The sequence below is a fragment of the Peromyscus leucopus genome, chromosome 10 (assembly GCF_004664715.2).
Source record: "Peromyscus leucopus breed LL Stock chromosome 10, UCI_PerLeu_2.1, whole genome shotgun sequence".
NCBI classification, from domain to species: domain Eukaryota; kingdom Metazoa; phylum Chordata; class Mammalia; order Rodentia; family Cricetidae; genus Peromyscus; species Peromyscus leucopus.
Genome location: NC_051071.1, coordinates 32,264,207 through 32,284,925, shown reverse-complemented (window position 1 = coordinate 32,284,925; position 20,719 = coordinate 32,264,207). Strand labels below are relative to the sequence as shown.

Genomic DNA, 20,719 nt, shown 5'->3' with positions numbered 1-20,719 from the left:
AAAATACACATCTATTTATTATTTTTTGCTATTTAACTTTTCCCATGTTCAAAATTAACTTGTTTGCAGCATGGGGTTCTGGTTAATACTTGAATGAATTTTTGGTGGTGGTGTTTTCCCAAACAGATTATCAGCTACGTAAGGGTGCCTAAGCGATCCTTGTTCTTGAAGATTATATGCATTGCAACAGGAAGTAGATACAGACAGGATAAACGGGAATACAGTGCCCCTGATGACACAGGCCTAGCCAAATCGAATACATCTAGTGAGACATTTTTTAATTCTAAAATTTATTTTTCTATTCATTGGTAATATGATAAATAAATTATACCCAGGCATAAGGTTTTTATTATGTTGGGAATCTGAAATATTTATAAAACACTTAATGCCTTATATTGATTTTTGTAATTGAGTGAGTCATTCACAATAGTTTTGTTTTTTTAAAGTTACCTTAAAATTGCCTTTTAAAATGACAGCTATGATTGTATTGGGTTCATAGGCTATGAGGCATGAACAAAAAATGAAAGAAAACTACCATTTGTTAAGCTTGTTTACCTAGGCACAGTGCTAACTATCTTTTATAAATTTTGATTGATTCTCAACACTAATGCTTTAATGTAGGGGGTATTCCAATTTTACAGAAGAGGACAGTGGTGCTAAAGTTAAACACTGCTGATTCCTCTTGCCTGTCTTAAGTACAGGTTGGAGAGAGCCTCACAGCTCCTCCTTGCTCAGGAGCTATGGGTCCACTTTTGGACTGAGTAAATTATGGATGGATTGTCAAATACTTCAAAAATGGAGAAATCAGTGAATCTAGTAAATAGTGTGTTGAAGCCATTAGCTGAGACTCAGGATTGTAGGTTGGTTTCTGTAAACCTGTGGTTGAGTCACGACCCCTCGGGGGCATGTCTTAATGACACTTTCTCAAAAGTTACCTAAGACTGTTGGAAAACAGATATTTACATTACTATTTAGAACAGTAGCAAAATTACAGTTACAGTGTGGCAGTAAAAATAATTTTATGGTTGGGGGTCACCATAACATGAAGAACTGTATTAAAGGGTCCCAGCATTAGGAAGGTTGGGAACCACTGCGCTAGATGGAGATCCCATACAAAGGCTTTATGAAGAAATTGGGAGGAAATTGGTGTTGCTCGCAATAATGTCTTCTTAAGGGGTTACATTTCATCGTGTATAATTTGACAAATTGTTCTTCACACAAAGTGACTCAATGGGAATGAAGCACAGGTCTTGAAATCAGAATGGTTTGTCTGCTGTCAGAAGCTCAGTTAACATTTAAGAAGTGTGTGGGGCCGGGCGGTGGTGGCACACGCCTTTAATCCCAGCACTCGGGAGGCAGAGCCAGGCGGATCTCTGTGAGTTCGAGGCCAGCCTGGGCTACCAAGTGAGTTCCAGGAAAGGCGCAAAGCTACACAGAGAAACCCTGTCTCGAAAAACCAAAAAAAAAAAAAAAGAAGTGTGTGGGCCACTCTGAACCTCAGTTCTCACATTTGTGAAACAGAGAGTAGGTTCAGTTGTACAGCATTGGAATTACAAAGACACACAGGCTTTAACCAGCCTTCTCTATGGGTTAGGTTCACAAGCTAGATGAAGTTCTACAAGCCACTAATTGGACAAAAGAGGCATATTTAAGCTGAGGATTATCGTGTACCAACAAGATCCATAATTACAGGATGTTAAGTTTCAACGATTTAGTCTTTGGAGAACTACATGTTACTAGTGTTCACCACTGTATTTTCACCCACAACATGCTTATGCTGACGCCTCATTTGAGTCATGGGATTTATACATCATATCTGTACTTGGTATCTGCATATATAAAGTCTTACAACTCTGATCATTTCATAGTGATCCAAGCTGAGAGTTTAAAGTTTGCTATTATGCTTCTAGGGATGGATTGCCTATGGATTTGTGGGTATTTTGTTACCTGTCTTGTAGCTCAGCAGCAGCTGCTTTGTCTGTGCGTTGATAAATTAGCTCTTCAGGCTATAAAAGAGAAAGTTCAGTCAGCACCTTCTGTATCTGTAGTTATTGTATCTACCCCTGTTTTTCTTTTTAAGTAATGAAATTTGAGAATGAGTAAGAAAACACAGCCTAAAAGATGCCAAGGAAAATCGATCCAAGGGTAAGGGAAGTGCCACAATTACAGTGCTTTGTCAGTCCTCCTCAGTTTCATTTCCCTTAGCCCTTGCCACACAAGTAACCACGACCTGGAGTTCTCTTCAGATCCTTCGTTCAGCTAGTATTGAGGACTTAACTGTTGCTAAGCACCTTCATAAGTGATGGGCATAGAAATATGGCCATAAACAAACTCTGTGTTGTTTATGATGTAGTAAGTGAAGATAAGTGACCTAATACATTGTGTTTACTATTTTACTACACATCTGTGTATTCCTAGGCAGTCTGCACTGTTTTGCCTATTTTCCAAATTTGAATTTTATGAACAGGCAACTTTCTTTTTCTGCCTTTATATTAGGGATAATAAAAACACACTTTCGCCGGGTGGTGGTGGCACACACCTTTAATCCCAGCACTTGGGAGGCAGAGGCAGGTGGATCTCTGTGAGTTCGAGGCCAGCCTGGGCTACCAAGTAAATTCCAGGAAAGGCACAAAGCTACACAGAGAAACCTTGTCTCGAAAAACCACAAAAAACAAAACAAAACAAAAACAAAAAAAAACCCAAAAAAATCACACTTTCACAGTGCTAAGTTTAATAAAGCAATCATTTGACTGCTACAAAGTATTACATTATGTAGTATAATTTGTCTCTTACTATTCCAGTTCATAAACTATCTCAGATTGCATTCCTGTGAAAAATCGCCTGTGTACCACCTTCTGACACATAAGAATTCCGGAAGGGCAATGTAAAGCTGGTTTGAAAGGTTTGTGCCATGACAAAAGGGTACTTTATATCACAAATCCAGCTGTTTTCTTATAAGTGTGTGTGTGTGTGTGTGTGTGTGTGTGTCCAAACATTTTAACAAAGAATGTTCATGCTTCCAAATTAGAATCTACTTGTTAGACTCTGAAGCTAATTTTATGAGCCTCCAGTGGGTTGAACCTGTAGTTTGATTTCATCCTTAGCAGTTAGGATCAATTTAGCTATATTTTGTAATTCTATTTAAGTCATGGACTTCCTATATAAAAACTTTCAAATATGTCTAAAATGTGAATACCAGTTTTTCATATATATGAATGTATGCTTCATGTTAATTTGTCTCAAATTAGAAAACTAATGTTTTAAATCTTACATATATTTAGTATACTAAACTAAGAGTAGAATTGAGGGCCAAGGAATAGGTAGTTTTTTTCATGTAAAGATTTCATATGACTTTATCCACATATGGCTGTTAATAGAATTATACCTGAACACTGGAAAGGCCAGGATATGGAAGGCTTCGTGAAAAAAAAGATTTCCAAAGTTTGGGCTTTGTGACATCAAAATTTATCCTTAGTGGCGAATCATGGTGTTGAATGTTAAACCAAATCTAAAAAAAAGTACATTAGGATATATGTTAGCAGATGTGTACAGATGTGTATGTATGATACAGGGAGAGGCAGTAAAAGAAGTACATTAGGATATATGTTAGCAGATGTGTACACAGATGTGTATGTATGATACAGGGAGAGAAAGTGAAGGAAGCAAAGATTCACACAGGCTACGTTTTTTTCTTTTAAATTTTTTTTAGATTTTATATGAATTTTACAGTCAGTGATATCAGTTCTCAGTTGTTTTACTCTCTCTCTGTGTCTCTGCCTCTCTCTCTCTCTCTCTCTCTCTCTCTCTCTCTCTCACACACACACACACACACACACACACACACAGGAACTTTTTTTTTTTTTTTTTTTAAATAAGGGAAATCCAATCTTCTCAGGTGACAAATTTGCTTTGATAGAAGGGACTAGGCATAGTAAGCTCTGTTGTGGAAAGTTAGCAAGTTAGAGCCAGGACAGAAACTGGATCCTCTGAGTCTAAAAAACTTCTGTACTGCTTCTGAAGGTCTGATGACTAATTAAACCAAAAGTTTAAGATTAGTTAAAGTGGACAGTTCTCCCAATCCTGCTAACTTACTTACATTTATATAAATGCTCATTTAAGTATTTGTATTTATACATTCTTTACCTATATATTAAATATATACATAAATTGGTCAACTTAAAAAACCAAACATATTTAAGAGGAAATGGTAATACTCACATTATCAGGACCAATTAAACAGCCCACACTTTTCAAGGGGCAGAATGTATCAAATTGTCCATAACAATGTCCACTGCAGGGATTCCATATTAAATAATAATTTTTCTCCAAAGTTAGAACATAGGCAGTTGGACCCTGAAAAGAAATAACCATTAAAATATTTTTCAATTAATTATAAAATAAGGTCAATAGTAGTTTACAGAATTCTTTTTAAAAAATGGCATGGGTTTTATGTGTGTGCATGCGTGGCTACCTGAGGAGTTAGAGGAGGGCAACAGATCCCTCAGGCTGTATTCATAGGGTGTGAGTTGCCCAACAAGGGTGCTGAGAACTGAACTTGGGTCCTCTGTGAGAGCAGTAAGTATTCTTAACTGCTCATCCATCTTTCCCATCCCAGAAACAATTCTTCATTTCAGCTGGACCTTTGCTTTCTAAATTTCATGGCTAATGGATTTTAAAATGGGAATAGGTTTTTTACAAAAACCTTGGATTTGGTACTAGTAGAGTGCAGTAATCAAAGATGGTACTTTCCTTACCAGTCAGTATATCTTAAGGCTTGCTGAAGAACTCTTGCTAGTGGGCCTCTTTACAGAGCCAATAAAGTTGCCATTTGAGTATCTAGAAGGCTGATTATGCCAAAGTACTTTTTCAGTTCCTAATAAAGTAACTTACCTTTGGTACACAGTCTATAGTTACATGAACACATAGATTTGGAAGGATACACATGACTTCCTAATGGGAATACTCATATATTATAATTCTTTTATTCAATGAATATTCATTTATTGCTGATGTGTTGTGGATATCGCTCTGTATAAATAAAATGCTGATTGGTCATAGCCAGGAAGGAAGTATAGGTGGGACAAGCAGAGAAGAGAATTCTGGGAAGTGGAAGGCTGAGGCAGAGAGACGCTGCTAGTCACTGCCATGAGAAGATGTTAAGATACCAGTAAACCATGAGCCACATGGCAACTTACAGATTAATAGAAATGGGTTGATTTAAGATATAAAAACAGCAAGAAGCCTGCCATGGCCATACAGTTTATAAGTAATATAAATCTCTGTGTGTTTACTTGGTTGGGTCTGAGTGGCTGCAGGACTGGCGGGTGAGAGAGATTTGTCCTAATCGTAGGCCAGGCAGGACTGGAGAAAACTCCAGCTACACTGATGCATAATTTGATGCTCACAAATAGCCTTGGAGTTGTGATATGTTTTGCTTCGGGTCACAGAACTTTGAGCTCAGGCCCATGACTTGCTTGCCTGTCTTTTCCTTGTACCAGGTGGTTGGTAACTAATGGTATATAATTCCCAAGGACTCCTAGAGCTTCATGGCTTCTTTCAAACACCACTTTAGATCAGCTGCTACTATCCACAGACACTTGTTCACCTTGCCCCAGGATTACCTATTATGCTTCAAACCTGTTAGTATTTTTCTGTGGGGTAGGAAATACTCTGAAATCACCAAATCTTTAAACTAGTAACATGTTGACAGTAACAGCAAAACAGAGCTGCCAACATATCTTTTTACTGTGTTTCATCTGGTGTCCCCCCACTTCCTCCCAGATTTGTAGCAGTAAAAGAAATAGTGTAAACAGAGAGAGTTCCCTTCACCCCTTAGCATAATATTTCCAAAGGAATGAGATTGTGGAGAACATTGATAGAGTAGGATGCATAATAAAAGAACAGCTAAATAGGGGCTGTAGGCGGTAAAATGTTCAGGTTTGCCAAAATTGAAGTGTAGGGCCCTGTGTTTGCAGTTAAGCCACTCCATGTGGTATCCATCGTCATTCTCTCTGCCACGTCATAGCAATTAGAAGGACTGTCATGAAAATTAGCCCTGCCCATGAATAACCACACTCTTTTGTTAATAGCACCTTACGTAGCCGTACCTCAGGAATAGCATTGCCCATCACCAGCCATGCCTTCTTACCCAGGGACAGAAAGTAATTGCATAGCAATACTGCATGCTCTTCTTCATCTCCTGCCAGGAGATCAAGAAATTGCTGACAAAAAAGAAAAACAAACAAACAAACAAAAAAGTTATATTGACTATTTTATTCTAGATTGACCATGCATGCAGGAGTTCATTTACTTTGCAGTTCAGGCTGGTCTGGCACTTGCTATATAGCCCAGGGTGGCCCTGAACGGGCAATATCTAACCTCAGCTTTCTTGTCTCCAGGACTGGGATTAAAGGCATACATGCCTCATCACATTAGCTTCTCATGCACAATTTAATGTCTTAGTTAAGATGAGTGCCTTAAAGTATCAGACATTTTTGTTGCTATGTTGACAATTCTTTAATGGACATCATGTTTTCTTTAGCATTGATGCTGATGGCATGAATATCTAGAATCAATAAGATTGCAGTGGGTGGAAACAGTAAATTTCCCCTTTAAGGTGTATTTGATAGTTCACTAGGGCTAAACATTTTCTAAGTGTGTTACATGAACTGACTGACTTATCCCAGAGCAGCTGCTCTCCTTATCAGCCTTGCAGATGCTGAAGTACAGAGGCAAAGATCAGGTGGTAATACCTACGAGGTGGCAACCTAGTCCAGCTCTGCTGATACGCAATTTTCTTCTTTGTATATTTTCATGTATCTTCTTGAGAAAGAGACCCCTTGTGACTCTAACAGCTTTACCTCTAAAAATGCCGAGATTTATGTTGCCAACATGCATTTGGGAGAAAAAAAGGGAAAGTACAACTTTTTTTTTTCAATTTAGGACTTTCCATCCAAGAAAAGTGTGTATGTTAAATTTTATGGAGACATCAGACAACGTGAAATCCAGAAGCACATGAAATACCTGTGGTAATAAAGGTTGGCTCTGCTTCATACCACCCATGATCCCTGACTTAGTGCAAAGAATGTTTGACATGGCATACCTTAGAAAGTTCACAAATTAAGAAATATACAATTTCTTACTGTAGAATGAGATTTAGACATTTTCTAAACAAAGCTGTGATATTGTTAATATAATATTAGGATAGTTCCTCATCAAGACAGGTGAAATGTTATTTCCATTCTCTGTGTGAATAATTCTTTGAAACAATACTTTTTGTTGTGTGTGTGGGGGGTGTTGCTGAGGATCTAACCTATGTCCTTGCACCTGTTAGGCAAACATTTACCACTGAATTGTATCCTCAGCTCTTATTTCTTTAACTTTTGAAGTTTGATAAAACTGAACCAGGAATAAACTATTTCAGAATTTAGCTCAAACTGCTAACAGATGGCCAAGTAGATTTTTGCGATGACTAATGAATGATGCAATCTAAGATTATGCAAGCCATCTAGCTGATGTGCAGTTAAGGCAGTAAAGCAGCCAGGAAGATGAACTCACATCGGATGTGCTCCATAGGTCACAAATACCAGCAAAGGAAACAGTATCCGGCAAGAAAGGGATCAAGGACACGTATCGAGCTACCAGTTCCTGTATAAAGAAAATGAACTTTTAATATAACTTCCAATAAGAAAGAAAGCTGCATCCCCATTTAATTTCCTAAAAGAAGTTTCATATATGTGTAGAGGATGAAACTGATGTTCACAAAGTGCTTACTAAATGCATTCATATCTTAATCCTCTCCTGAAGCCACGAAGAAGGTTATCTTATGAAGAAATTAGCACTAGTGTCCCTTTGAAATGTCCTTATTTCACACTTCTTTTCTCATTTGCATTTCCTTGGTTTTTTGGGGGTGGGCATGCAAGACTTTTAGAATCATCTTGTACTGCACTTTTCTTAGCCTAGTCCTGAAAGCAGCCATTCATTCTCTCTGCTTCCCAGTTGTGGATAAGCATGTGAGCTCTCAGCCATTCCTCCAGCAGGCCTTCACTCTACCATCATGTACTCTAACCCTCTGAAACAGTAACCCCAAGGCTCTTTCTTTTCTAAGTTCTCTTGGTCATGTTTTGCCACAGCAATAGAAAAGTAACTAAGACAGAAGTTGCTATTAGGGATTGGGCTATTGCTCTTAGATAGAACCATGTGAGGTATTTTTGGATAGATGTGGAAGACTTTGAAACTTTGAACTAGAAAAGTAGTTGAACACTGTAAGCAGAGCTTAAGGGGTCATCCTGCTAGGAGCTTGGAAGAAAAACGGTAGTGTGCTGAGAGCTAAGTGAACTGTGGAGTCCCAACTCAAGAGGCTTCAGAAGAGAACAATATTAGCAACCGGGTTAGATACCTGTTTTTTGTGGTATTTTGGCAAAGCATGGCCTATTTGCTGTTTCTCCATGCTTTAGGTGCTTTCTCCCTTAGCCTTGTGCCTCATCAAAACCCAACTCTAGTCATCATGAGTGACCAGATAGCCTGAAAGCAAACACTTTCAGTGTCTTTGATTTGTTTTCTCTCAGTTCTATCTTAGCCACAACTTTAAAAAATATTGGAATATTTTATTTGTCCATTTTAAACTGTCTTACTGGGAGAAGTATATGCACATTTACAATTCTAGGAAGAACAAAAATTGCTATTGTGAGCACTGAGGATGCAGTTCAGTGGTAGAACACTTTTCTAGCATTCCAGAGGCCTGAGATCAATCTCTACCCACAACTCACAAAGGCCTATTTGGCTTCCTATAGAAACTAATTGTATATAGTGAATTTTATATCTACAAAAGTCATATATGTGTATATATATAATACACACACATATATGACTATATTAAAACTTAGAAGCTGGGTGGTGGTGGTGCACGCCTTTAATCCCAGCACTGGGAGACAGAGGCAGGCGGATCTCTGTGAGTTCGAGGCCAGCCTGGGCTACAGAGTGAGTTCCAGGACAGGCTCCAAAGCTACACAGAGAAACCCTGTCTCCAAAAACAAAAACAAAAAACAACTTAGAAGCAATCACTCCCTTTACTAGCCATATCCTCAGAACAGTTATGGGTTATAGTATTCACTTAAAACTGGCTTAATATATATATGGCTTATAGTTTTATACAATTTTATGGTGGGTATGGAGTTTTGAAGCCTGTGGCTGGTACATGTATATTTAATATCTCAATGTGAGTGCATGTTAGGATGGGCTAAATATTGAAAATACATTTGATTCAAATAACTGCTGTTAATTTGAAGTCAGTGATGCTTATAGAATTAAGCAGAATATTGAGTAGTTATTTTGCTATAGCAGAAATTGCATGCCTAACACTTATTGAGAATGTATAACTAAAATATGTTTATGTATGATTTTGAAAGTTTCATATGTTAATTTTTTAGCACCTAATATAAAGCCAAGGGTATAGTAAACACTCAATGATTTATAGAAAGGATGAACAAAGGATTATCATTATCTCTAGTACTTTCAGATTTCCCTAAAGACAGATATCCTCATGACAATAAGATAGTTTGAATCATTACTTTCATGCTTGATGATCTCTGTGACTTAGTAGCTTAAGCATCATGAAATATGTTAACCTGGCAGTACATTGGTATTTCAAACGTTTTTTAAACGTCACTGACTGTCTGTGGCACACTCACCGCAGTTGCCTGTGGGTCGTTGGGGTAGACACTGAGGAGCTCCTGGGGAGGGTTTAAAGGCTTGAGAAATCGAGTAACGAACACAGTTTTCCCACTCATGTCGATGACGGTTGGGAAGCACTGACGCCGTGGGAACCTTAGGGCACATTCCGCTTGAAACTTCTCTGTTGCCTGAAGTAGCTTCTCATCTTCCTGGCTGTCAAACTTCAAAAAGAAATACTTCATGGGGTGTATATGATTACAGGAGACCAAACAGAAAACATTCGGATTTCACAGGCACCATGAGCTGAATGTGTGGTTTGGAAGGTATGATTAAATGACTTCTTTATAAAGTCATTTTTTTGGTATCTTTGCAGCTTTATTTAATTGTGTTGATAATTTAAGAATTAAAATCATCATTAAGTATATAATTTAGATTCAATAAGACAGAAAGAAAGTAGTGAATAGGCAAGCCATATGAAAACTATTAGATTAATAAAAACAACTATACAAATTAAATGATGAAATACTAATCTGAGTGATGAGCACAAGCAATAGAGTTTTATGTGTGTTTTGATTTAGTCTTTTAAGGGAAAGAGAGCTGGAAATATCCACATCTCAAATGTGGACGGTGTCACAGATTTCTAGCCTAGGGTAGAACTGTCAAGTCAGAAACTGGTGTAATTTTAGAAAAGTGGAAAATTATGGAGCAAAGAGAGTATGAAAAAACTATTGAATTCATTCTTACTCCTTTAAATTTATTTATTGAATTTATCATTTACTCATTCATGTAGCCATTTGAAAAAATTTCCCAAGAGTCTAAAAGATTCCAGACATTTTCAATTAAGAAAATCTCAAGGAATTTCTAGTCTAGAATGGAACATGGATAAGCAGCCAAACAGTTAAAGTATTTGAGCAGATTCTACAGAGTGCTATGGGGAGACCTAAGAGGATGTGGGAGAAGCATCTGTAGGCACGGTCTAGAACAAAGAGCTGAGTCAGCACACTGTTGGCCTTTCAGGGTGGCATGTGTGGCAGAAAACATCTCAGCTACTTAGACTCAGATGCTCTGCTATGTATCTTGAAGGTAGGACCTGTGTTTGACCTTTTCCTTCCTATATCTTGTTGCTCAAATCTTAAGTAGGTCTTTTAGTAAAAAACCTGGAGCCAGATATTGGGGTAAATGCTGAAAGGTCAGAGAGACAAAGAAATTAGCCACTGCCACAACTCCATGGATCCTCTGACTTCAATCCTCTGAGTCCTCACCTGAAAGGCTCCAGCCAAAAAGCTTTTAGTCCTGTCTCCTCACACCTTTTATACCTTTCTTCACCCAACTGTATTACTTCCTTCTTAGTGCTGGCATTAAAGGCATGTGTGCCTCCCAAATACCGGAAACAAAGGCATGAAATCCCAAGTGCTGGGATTAAAGGCGTGTGACTTCCAAGTATTGGGATTAAAGGTGTGTGCCACCACTGCCTAGCTCTGTTTCTTTCCTAGACTGAGTCAATCTCATGTAGTCTAGGGTGGCTTTGAACTCACAGAGATCCAGATGGATCTCTGCCTCCTGAGGCTAGGATTAAAGCTGTGTGCCACCACTGCCTGATCTATGTTTAATAGTGGTTTGTTCTATTCTCTGATCTTCAGGCAAATTTTATTAGAGTACACAATATATCACTACAATACCTGGCACCTAATACACACATGCTGGCTTCTAATCATTATCAAGTCTTAAGACACCAGTACTGAAGGAGAAGTATGCTGCTTGTGATCTGCGAAGTGCCATGGGAAGGCTAAATATTACAGGAATTTGCATTGTTTCTCCTGAAGCAATTTGGATGGAACTAACAAATTCAGGTTTATTCAAAATGCAATTTAGAAGATTCTTAAGTGGTTCAGTTCTTTGACCTGTCAGCTAATGAAACATTTTCAGAAAACAGAATAAGTTCATCCTGCCTTTGAATGGTCAGTTGACCTCACCTGACTAGAAATAACTGTTAGAAAGAAATATCTGCATTGCCTCTCTAAGAAACAGTCATGGAAAAGTGAAGTTGAACTCCCAGCATGCAGGAGACATTTAAAGTCAATGAAGTCACTTGCTGACAAATATAATGACAAATGGGCCAAAAGGCATTCTTTTGTCTTTTTCTATACTAGTGGTTGCACCCAGGGCCTCACGCATGCTACACACATGGCTGGACATTTTCTGTGACTCTACAGGCATCTACCGTTCATTGCCAAGGGATCACACATACATTGGGACCCAGCACCTGTTCCCTGGAGGCAGTGGACAAAAGCAGCTAGTAAAAGCATAGCTGTTGATCTATGGATTATAAAACAAGACACTCAGTACCTTCTTAAGCATGCCACTCATCTACCATAGGCAACAGAAAAGAAATGACAGGAAAACAGCATTAACAACCTGTTTTAAAGACTTTTTAACCTAAACATTGTAAAGTTAGGGATGTTAAAGTTCAGGGTTGCTACTGATGTACAAAAATTGTGTTCTAGTAAATAATTTTTAAAAAATAATTTGGAGAAGGATGAGGCTAGACAGACAGTTCTAATCCATCATCCTAAAAAGTTGTAGTTAGTGGGAAACCATTTCCAAGCTGTGGTCCTGGTGTTTCAAGAAAGAGAGCGTCTCTTTCTTGAACAATGTGTAGGGGAATCATGTGGGGCTTTCTACCACTGCATTTGTAGGATATCAGAAGCCTGTCAACTTGTCTGTCATGTCAGAGGTCAATGGAAAATACATACAGCCATAGAGGGGAAGTGAAATGTCACTGAAGGCAGCAACAGGTTGCCAGGTTAACTTTGAAGTCACAATCCTGCCCTTAGTCTGAGAGCATTTGTGTGTGGACATGCTTGTTGTTTTTCTCCTGAGCTTGCACCTAGAGATAGACATTCAGAAGATTTCCCTTTCTGAAAATGATCTGACATGATCATTGCTGTTTTCTAGAGAACCTCAGCTTTAGTAATGAAGTTTAGGACCTGAGATTACTTCTTCAGTACATTTGAGCTTCCATTAATCCTTCCTTTCCTGAGTAGGCATTGCTGATGGGCTATACACCTAGTATTTTTCTCTGCTAAACAAGCTGTAATACTGAAAAAACCCAGAAGTGGGCTCAAGTTTCCATCCCCATTTCAGACTTAATGACAATTGGAAACCCAGGGGTCCATATAAGTTACATAACACAATAACTTGAAAGTTAAGTTTATACATGCATGTAAGCATGGTAGACTTCGTTGTTGTTTTGAGACAGGTTCTCACTTACGTAGATCAGTCTGGTCTCAAACTCACGGAGATCGACTTGCCTCTGCCTCTACCTCCCTCTCCTGGAATTAAAAGTGTGCACCACCATACCTGCTACACAATAAACTGTTTTCTACAGCTATTTAAGATGCATATTTTTTTTCATAAAGTGCCTTGTAATTTCTGAAGGTCATCTGAGTATGACTGTGACCTGACTGAATGCATAGTGTAGCTGGGGAGCTGAGGTCAAAGATGGAAATCTTTCCTTAGCATGTGTGCCAGTAAATGTCAACTAGCAATCTGATTTTCTAATTGTCATACTCCATTTTATTCATGTGGAGCACATTGTTCTAAAAGCAGAACATGTTTATATTTGTCTTGCTTTCCCAAAAGTTTGTGTTGATGATTGCCTTAACTATGAGATTGTGAAGGGTAAATGCACATGTCTGTCCATTGCCACCTGAGGTCCTAGCTGAAAGCATAATGAATGGATATTAAAATAGGAGAACTTCTGTTTATAGAGTCCAGTCAAAGTTTATAAATCCTTAGCCTAGCAAGCATGTCTTAGGATTCAGCTTCCAAGGTGACTTTCCAGATTGTACCCCATTACCTTTTCTCGAATTGGTTCTCCAGGAACCAGTTGAGGCTCAATGGTAATAAACAGGGTGATGTAAGAGCCTTCACTCAGGCTTCGGGCAGAATCAAAGGCTCGTTCCATAATAATGTTTCGCTCCTTACTATATCCCAGAAGAACTGGAGGGATGTCTATTTTAAATGTGCCATCAATCTGTGAAGAAAATATGACTTGGTAAGCACTGTGATGATTTTGTAACAAGTTCAAAGGGAAGGGCCATTTCTCATAATTGAATGCATCAGATAAATGTTAACCTTGGTCAGGTTAGAATCCCTAAGTTCTCAGCAGGAAGGGCTCTCTGCTTCCCTGACTTTCCTTTGTTTGCTAGAGCATGCACTAGTCATGAATGTTTCCTGAGTTCAGATCTTGTCTTACACTCCCAGTACTTCAGCTGCCTCATTTGTAAGAAGAAGAAAATAACAGGACCTGATTTGTAGGACTATGGTGAGCAGGGAATGAGCTAAGAGATGTAAGGGACTAAGAACAATATCTGGCATGTAGTGCATGCTCATTGGCTGGCAGCCTTCCCCTTTTCTGATTTCTCAGCATTCCTTCTCTGTCTTTCAGAATCTTACCAGTGTTTCAAGGCTTAGGTCTAGTGTCATCTCAGAACTGCTTTGCTACCTGTATATCCTCACGTAGAGTTTGTTCCTTTCACTAATGTTTTAGTATATTCTGCTTGACTTTAGTAGTGTGTATTTGCCATAGTTTAGATAATTGCTCTGCAAAAAGGGACTATTACCTCCTCGTGTCATCTTTCTCTGCTTAATAGCTGTGTTTTTTTGTTTTGTTTTGTTTTGTTTTTGAGACAGGGTTTCTCTGTGTAACAGCCCCAGTTGTCCTGGAACTCACTTTGTAGACCAGGCTGTCCTTGAACTCACAGAAATCCGCCTGCCTCTGCCTCCCAAGTGCTGGGATTAAAGGTGTGCATCACCACTGCCCGGCTATAGCTGTGTTTTTTAAAGGTGGTACACACATAGCAGACATGCCTCCAGAGGTCATGAGTTCCTGCAGGGTGAGCTGTAAGAGCATGGGTGCTGCTGCCACAAAGCAAAGGAGCTCCACACATTAGGCCATTCAGTGTAATGGTTTCTAAATAACCTCCAAACCTGAGATTCAACAACCGTCAAACATTACAGACAGCTTTACTTGTAAGATAGTATGCTCTTATTTTTCTTTTAAAATCTACTGAATGGGGGAATATAATTCTCATGGTAAGTACATCACTAGACTGTCCCTTTGCAATAGGGAAGATTGCATTTCCAGTTTATGCTTGACAGGCAACCTAAGCCTCTTAGAATAGAGGTTTAGTTTGAGTCTTTTGCTGGAAACCCTGTGGTTTAGGCAGCATCTGCTCTGTGTAGCTATCACAGTAGCACATAGTTGCCTATCACCATGGAGTTAATGCTGGGATACTGAAGAGATTCCAGAGTCTTCAGCTGCCTCAGTAGAGTTACAAAATTAGAAAAGAACTGTCAACCTCATGGATCTATTAAGCTGAACTGTTATGTCTGCAAAAGAGTGTCTTTGTCAAGAATGCCTGTGTTAATGATTTTTCATGTTTTAAATTGTGCACACTTTGAGAAGTATTGATAGAATGTACTTGATAAATTGGGCTGTCAACTGCCCTGTTTCCTTCAGGTTACTTTCAGGCATCCATCCACTCCACCTTCATCATTTTGACAAGTTTCACTTTGTCCCATACTCTTTCCTTCTGTTTAAATGCTTTAAAGTTCTTAGATTCAAGTAGCCATACATTAGCTATTAACTCAAAAGAACAGGAGTTATGAATATATCATGTAAGTAATGGAAGATCAATGACTTGATGTAGTGATTTTTATTTTTCCAAGCGCTGTGCACATACATTTTAACAGGTTTCAAAATTTAATAGGAAGAATGGATAGAGATGTTTCCTAGTCACGTGTAATTCTGACTTTTGTTACTTACCCTTGCTTGGAAATAGATAGTACTAAATGGGATTTTCACACATCCTAACCAGTGTCTCTCAATACGGGTATGGATTCCACTTCCTCTTTCACGATCATCCTAAAGAAAGCAGGAGAAGTAATAATTATTTAAGAACTTCAGGCATTTACATTTGTGTCTCTCTCTGTCACTCTGTGTGTTTGTGTGTGTGTGTGTGTGTGTGCGCGCGCGTGCGTGCGCGCGCGCACATGCATGTGCATGTGAATGGATATGTGTAGCAGGCTTTCTTTTGGGCCACCAACCAGCTCCCAAATCATGACACAGAAACTTATATTAGTTCTGAATGCTCAGCCTTATCTTATACTTGTCCCACTAGCTCTTATAACTTAACTTAACCTGTTTCTCTTCATCTACGTTTTGCCTTGGGTTGTTTTTTTTATCTTTCTTTCATTCCTCATTTCCTACTCTGTCTGATTGGCTGGTGGCTGGCTGTCCCCGGGTGTCTCCGTCTTTTTCTCTCTTCTCTCCTTTAAGCCTAGCTTCCTCCTCCTACTTATTCTCTCTGCCACCTCTCTCTCTACTACTTAGCTATTGGCCATTCAGCTTTTTATTAGACCAGTCAGGTGCTTTAGGCAGACAAAACAATACATCTTTACATAATTAAACAAATACAGCATAAAAAAATGTAACACATCTTTGCCTAGTTAAAGTAATATTCCACAACAGGTATGTGTGGGTGTTCTTGGCTGTGCTGTACATATGGATACCAGAAATCGATGCCAGTATGCCCCCCCACCCCCGCTTTTTTTCTCTTTTTCTGCCAGTATGTTTTCCATACTTGCTTCTCCACCTTATTCTTTGAGTTTGGGTCACTCATTGAATAGGAGCTTCCTGTTTGGGCTAGACTAGTTAGACAGCAAACCCCAGGATTCTCTACCCTCAAGCAGGTGCATACCACCCCACTTGGCTTTTGCATGTGTGCTAGGACTCCAAACTTGCATGCTCATGCTTGCACAGTGGGCATTCTACCTACTGAACCTTTCTCCAAGGCCCCCATGTAATTTATTCGCTGGTAAGGAAGCAGCAAGATTTTAGCTGAAAGCGTGTGGGTTAGGTTCAGACATTTAAGTTTGCCACCCTAGGAAAGCCAACTTCTCTGAACATAAGTTTTCTCACTGTTAGCCAGAGATATAATAACTTGCTTCATAGAATTACTCTGGAATTGAATAAGACAGCGTATCTAAAGCAGCCAGCACAACCCTGGAACAGGAAGTACTCTGCTGCAAGTAGAATCACCATTCTTCTTCCTTGTCCTTTCCCCCACTTCCCCCTGTGCTCGGGCGTAAACGGTGGTGGAAGATGGGAAAATGAATGCCGAGTTCTGATGACTCTTAAAACTGACAACTTACCTCCAGGATGTCATACAGCACTTCATCGAAAATGTTAATGTACACGTCATCCTTCACTGACTGCAAGCTGGCTGTGCTGTAGTCCCCATTCGGGGCCCTGTGAGATAGCACAGGAACAGAGGCCGTGAAAACAGGTGAAACAGGTACTATGAATGCCCAGTGTCAGTGCTTGAAAAATACGGAGCAGGAGCACGCACAGTCCTTTATCCCAAGGATCTCTTAACAAGGATACAGAATATACATTTTTCCTTTTTACTTATTTAATTTTTTTTTTACTTGTATTGGTGTTTTGTCTACAAGCATGTCTGTGTGCGGGTGTTGGATCCCTTGGAACTGGATTTACAGACAGTTGTGAGCTGTCATGTGGGTGCTGGAAACTGAACCAGGGTCCTCTGGAAGAGCAGCCAATGCTCTTAACGTCTGAGCCATCTCTTTAGCCCCTAGAATACACATTTTTATTACACACTGCAATGGGACTGGTTCTGAACTTTGGGCTCTGCAGATCCAAACACTCCATTGGTTTATGCTGGTAGATACTATATTCCCCAAACTCTTGAGAGAAACTGGCCTGCCAGGGCCTGAGTTAGCTCTGGGGATGGCTACAACATCTCCAGCCAACACCAGAGTTATGGCCTTTCTAAGCACCTGGGCTCCAAAGGTGCTCCATCCAGAGGGCTCACCCCTGGTCATGAACTTCCTGTTAGACTATGGCTGGAGGAATGAAAGCTGCATCTCCTCACTTCCTCACTCGGAAGTCAAACACCACAAGGGTGAGAATCCTTTCCTAGACCAGGCCCATGACCATTACCACGCCCATGTAAACATGTCCCTCCACAGCCGGGCCAGAGACTGGGGTACCACACAGTTGAAAATCTTCATCTGCTTTTCAGTTTCTGATCTTTTGCCTGTGTTACATATAATAGTGGTGACTGTGCCCTCTTTTGACCTAATTACTTCTAATTGCTACCCTAATTTGTTTTTCATCCTAAGGACCTCTCACACAAGGACAGAGAATACATGTCACACCTACCGCCTAAGCCTTTAAGCCATCTTCCCTCTAAGGGTTTTAATTTCTTCTTCACGATAATTTAGGTCATCTCAGGTGCTAAGCTAATAAAAGCCTTTGGCCTATAGGAAGTCAGAACTGGAGGAAAGTAGAAGGTTCCAATAGTGACCATGATTTCACTCTTTTTGTTTTGTTTTTCTTGAGACAGCTTCTTACTGTGTAGCTCTGGCTGGCCTGGAACTTGCTATGTAGACCAGGCTGGCCTCGAACCCACAGAAATCTACCTACCTCTGCCTCCCGAGTGCTGGGGTTAAAAGTGTGTGCCACCACACCGGCAACCTCACTCCCAGAGCAGAGCCAGCTGTGGGCATTGAGAAGCAGGTTCTGGCTCCATTCCTTCAGCCAGGATGCTTTTTTTGGCTTGAGCCACTCCAGTGTCATACAGAGGAGTGTTCCATTTACCTGAATGGAAGTTCAAGTTCTTCGTTCCAGCTGGGATTTGGTCCTTCAGCTGTAGTGGTGTGGCAGATTGTTCTTTGAAAAGAGACTTCTACAAAAGGACGGACTAAGACCTGAAAGTCAAGAGCAAACCCCAAGTGCGTAATGATTAGTTATTCTGTTCTTGACAGAAGGATCTAAGCGTATCACGTACGTCACTATTTTCTATCTTAGGCAAAGGAGAACACACTTATTAAATAGTATTTTTCAGAAGAAAATTAAACAGGAAGTCTGTCCAGGAGTTTATAGGTAATTCTTTCTTTTTTTTTCCCCTTTTGGTGAAAAGTAAAAAAGGGAGATTTCTTCAATGTCACATGGGGAAGAGGGACAGAGAGATCCAGTGACCACCTCTCAGTCCATCTTTGGGATCTTGAGGTAAGGGTGGGTTTACATAGAAAACAAGATACAGGTGCAACTAAGCTGCATTGGCCAAGGCCTGGTCTGCTGCCCACCGCTGCCTGAGCCCCAGAGCTCTCCTGCAAGGAGATCTCTGGGAGACAAATTTCTCCTCTGATGTCCCCAGTTCTCCAGCCATTTCTTAGGGAAGGCTGGTGTCTCATTCACACCAAGCTGGGTTTAAACTCACTATGGAGCTGAGGATGACGTTGAACTTTGTTTTTAAATATATAAACATCTCCCCCATCTTTAATCCCCCCACCTGGTAAAACCTGTATTTGCAGAAAGTCACCCTCTCTGCTGCATCCTGGAATCTGATGGCCTGGGTCTGGGCCCTTTCCCCTTTCCTTCATTTCTATTGTTATTCTTTTAAAACTAGTCAGTCTTTAAAGACTGTGAGTGGGGGAAAGACATAGTCACCACCTGTGTTAGAATAAAAACCAGATGGACTTCCTGCCTCAGTGTGTTCCCTAGCCTCTTGGCTTCTGGTGCACTTATTTTGCAAAAGAAATTGTGTTTCTAGACAATTGCAATTTGTATGTTTGTTTGTGCTACATTCACCAAGATTATTCTTTGTTCCTAACATTTTAAGGCAGAGTCTCACAGTATAACCCTGGCTGGCCTTGAACTTTTTATGTAGACTAGGGTGGCCTTGAAATGAAATCCACTTGTCTCTGCCATTGCAGTGCTAGGATTAAAGGCATATGCCTGCATCTTTATTTTTATTTTATGTGCATGAGTGTTTGTCTGTACCAAATGTATGCCTGGTGCCCCCAGAGGCCGACCAGAAGAGGGCATCACATCCTCTGGAACTGGAGTTACAGACAGTTGTGAGTTGCCAAGAGGGGAATAGAACCTAGAACCTCTGTAGGAACAGTCAAGTATGCTTAACTACTGAGCTGTCTTGACCTTGAACTTCTGATCCTCTTGTTTCCACCTTCCAAGTGCAAGGACTATAGTTTATACAATGCCAAGGATCTAACCCAGGACCTTGTGAATGCTAGACAAACACTGAACCAACTGAACTATAGCCAAGGCCCTTAAAGGGAACTCTTAAAGATGTACAGAACAGGATTCAAAGCAGAAACCCAGCCTTGTTCTCTCACCTGGCCAAGGGGGTAATCTGTGCTGTGCACTGGACTGTGTGTGCCGGGGGAAGCAGTTTGCTTTTCACTGAAAGTCCTCGAAGCTCTGGAAGGCTGCTGAAACTTGCTAGGAGGGAAAAGGTATGAAAGGGGTAAATGACAAGGCAGGTGTCTACTGGGATGGTTCCTTTGAAGATGTGAGGTGCTAGCGGCTCTCAGAGTGGCCATTGTCTCTAAGCTTGTTGACATCTAGAAGACTTTGAGTATGTGCTGCTCCATCCTGGGGCACCTTAGGATTGCCAAGGCCTTCCCCAACTTCTCTTCCCAAGCCTGCATGGATCTCTGGGAGCAGAGGAAAGGGTATCTTGTCCCCTCCTTCACTCTCACGGGTGCCTGAGTCATGGTGAACCCCAGACCCTCCCTGCAGCTCCTGGCTCCATCTGGTTATGGTTCCCTTTCACTGTATCAATAGATGTTCTGAAACAGGATGAAGAATTAGTAAAGAAAAAGGGCAGGTGCTGAAGAGATTCCAGGTGGTAAGAGCTCTTGCCACACAAGCATGGGAATGGGAGTTTGGATCTCAGCACCCATATAAAAAGCTGGGCATGACTGTGCATGCACTTGTAACTCCAGCACTGTGGGAGGGAGAGACAGAAGGGAAGTGAGGCCTCGCTGGCCACCAGCCTAGCTCTGTGTTTAATGGGTGGTCCTATCTCAGAGGACTAAGGTAGACAGTGATAGAGCAGGACACTGGACATCCTCCTCTGGCCTCTGAACACAAGCATGAAGGTGCATGCACCCATACACACATGTGTTCATATAGCATGCATTCAAATGTACACAC

At 40.3% G+C, this 20,719-nt stretch overlaps 1 protein-coding gene across 4 annotated transcripts in view; it reads right to left on the bottom strand.

Annotated features, from left to right (window-relative positions):
• Positions 1-20,719, bottom strand: part of Cc2d2a (coiled-coil and C2 domain containing 2A) — an 83,741-nt gene that overhangs the window by 1,656 nt on the left and 61,366 nt on the right. For all 4 annotated transcript variants that reach the window (XM_028892928.2, XM_037209003.1, XM_037209004.1 and 1 more), the window contains 11 exons: positions 19,897-20,002; positions 18,359-18,468; positions 16,891-16,987; positions 15,503-15,601; positions 13,532-13,708; positions 9,690-9,893; positions 7,558-7,647; positions 6,108-6,221; positions 4,219-4,353; positions 3,386-3,508; positions 1,948-2,006 (listed from right to left, as the gene is read on the bottom strand). In XM_028892928.2, the coding sequence (XP_028748761.1) occupies positions 1,948-2,006; positions 3,386-3,508; positions 4,219-4,353; positions 6,108-6,221; positions 7,558-7,647; positions 9,690-9,893; positions 13,532-13,708; positions 15,503-15,601; positions 16,891-16,987; positions 18,359-18,468; positions 19,897-20,002 (1,314 nt within the window). The remainder of the gene's footprint in view (positions 1-1,947; positions 2,007-3,385; positions 3,509-4,218; positions 4,354-6,107; positions 6,222-7,557; positions 7,648-9,689; positions 9,894-13,531; positions 13,709-15,502; positions 15,602-16,890; positions 16,988-18,358; positions 18,469-19,896; positions 20,003-20,719) is intronic.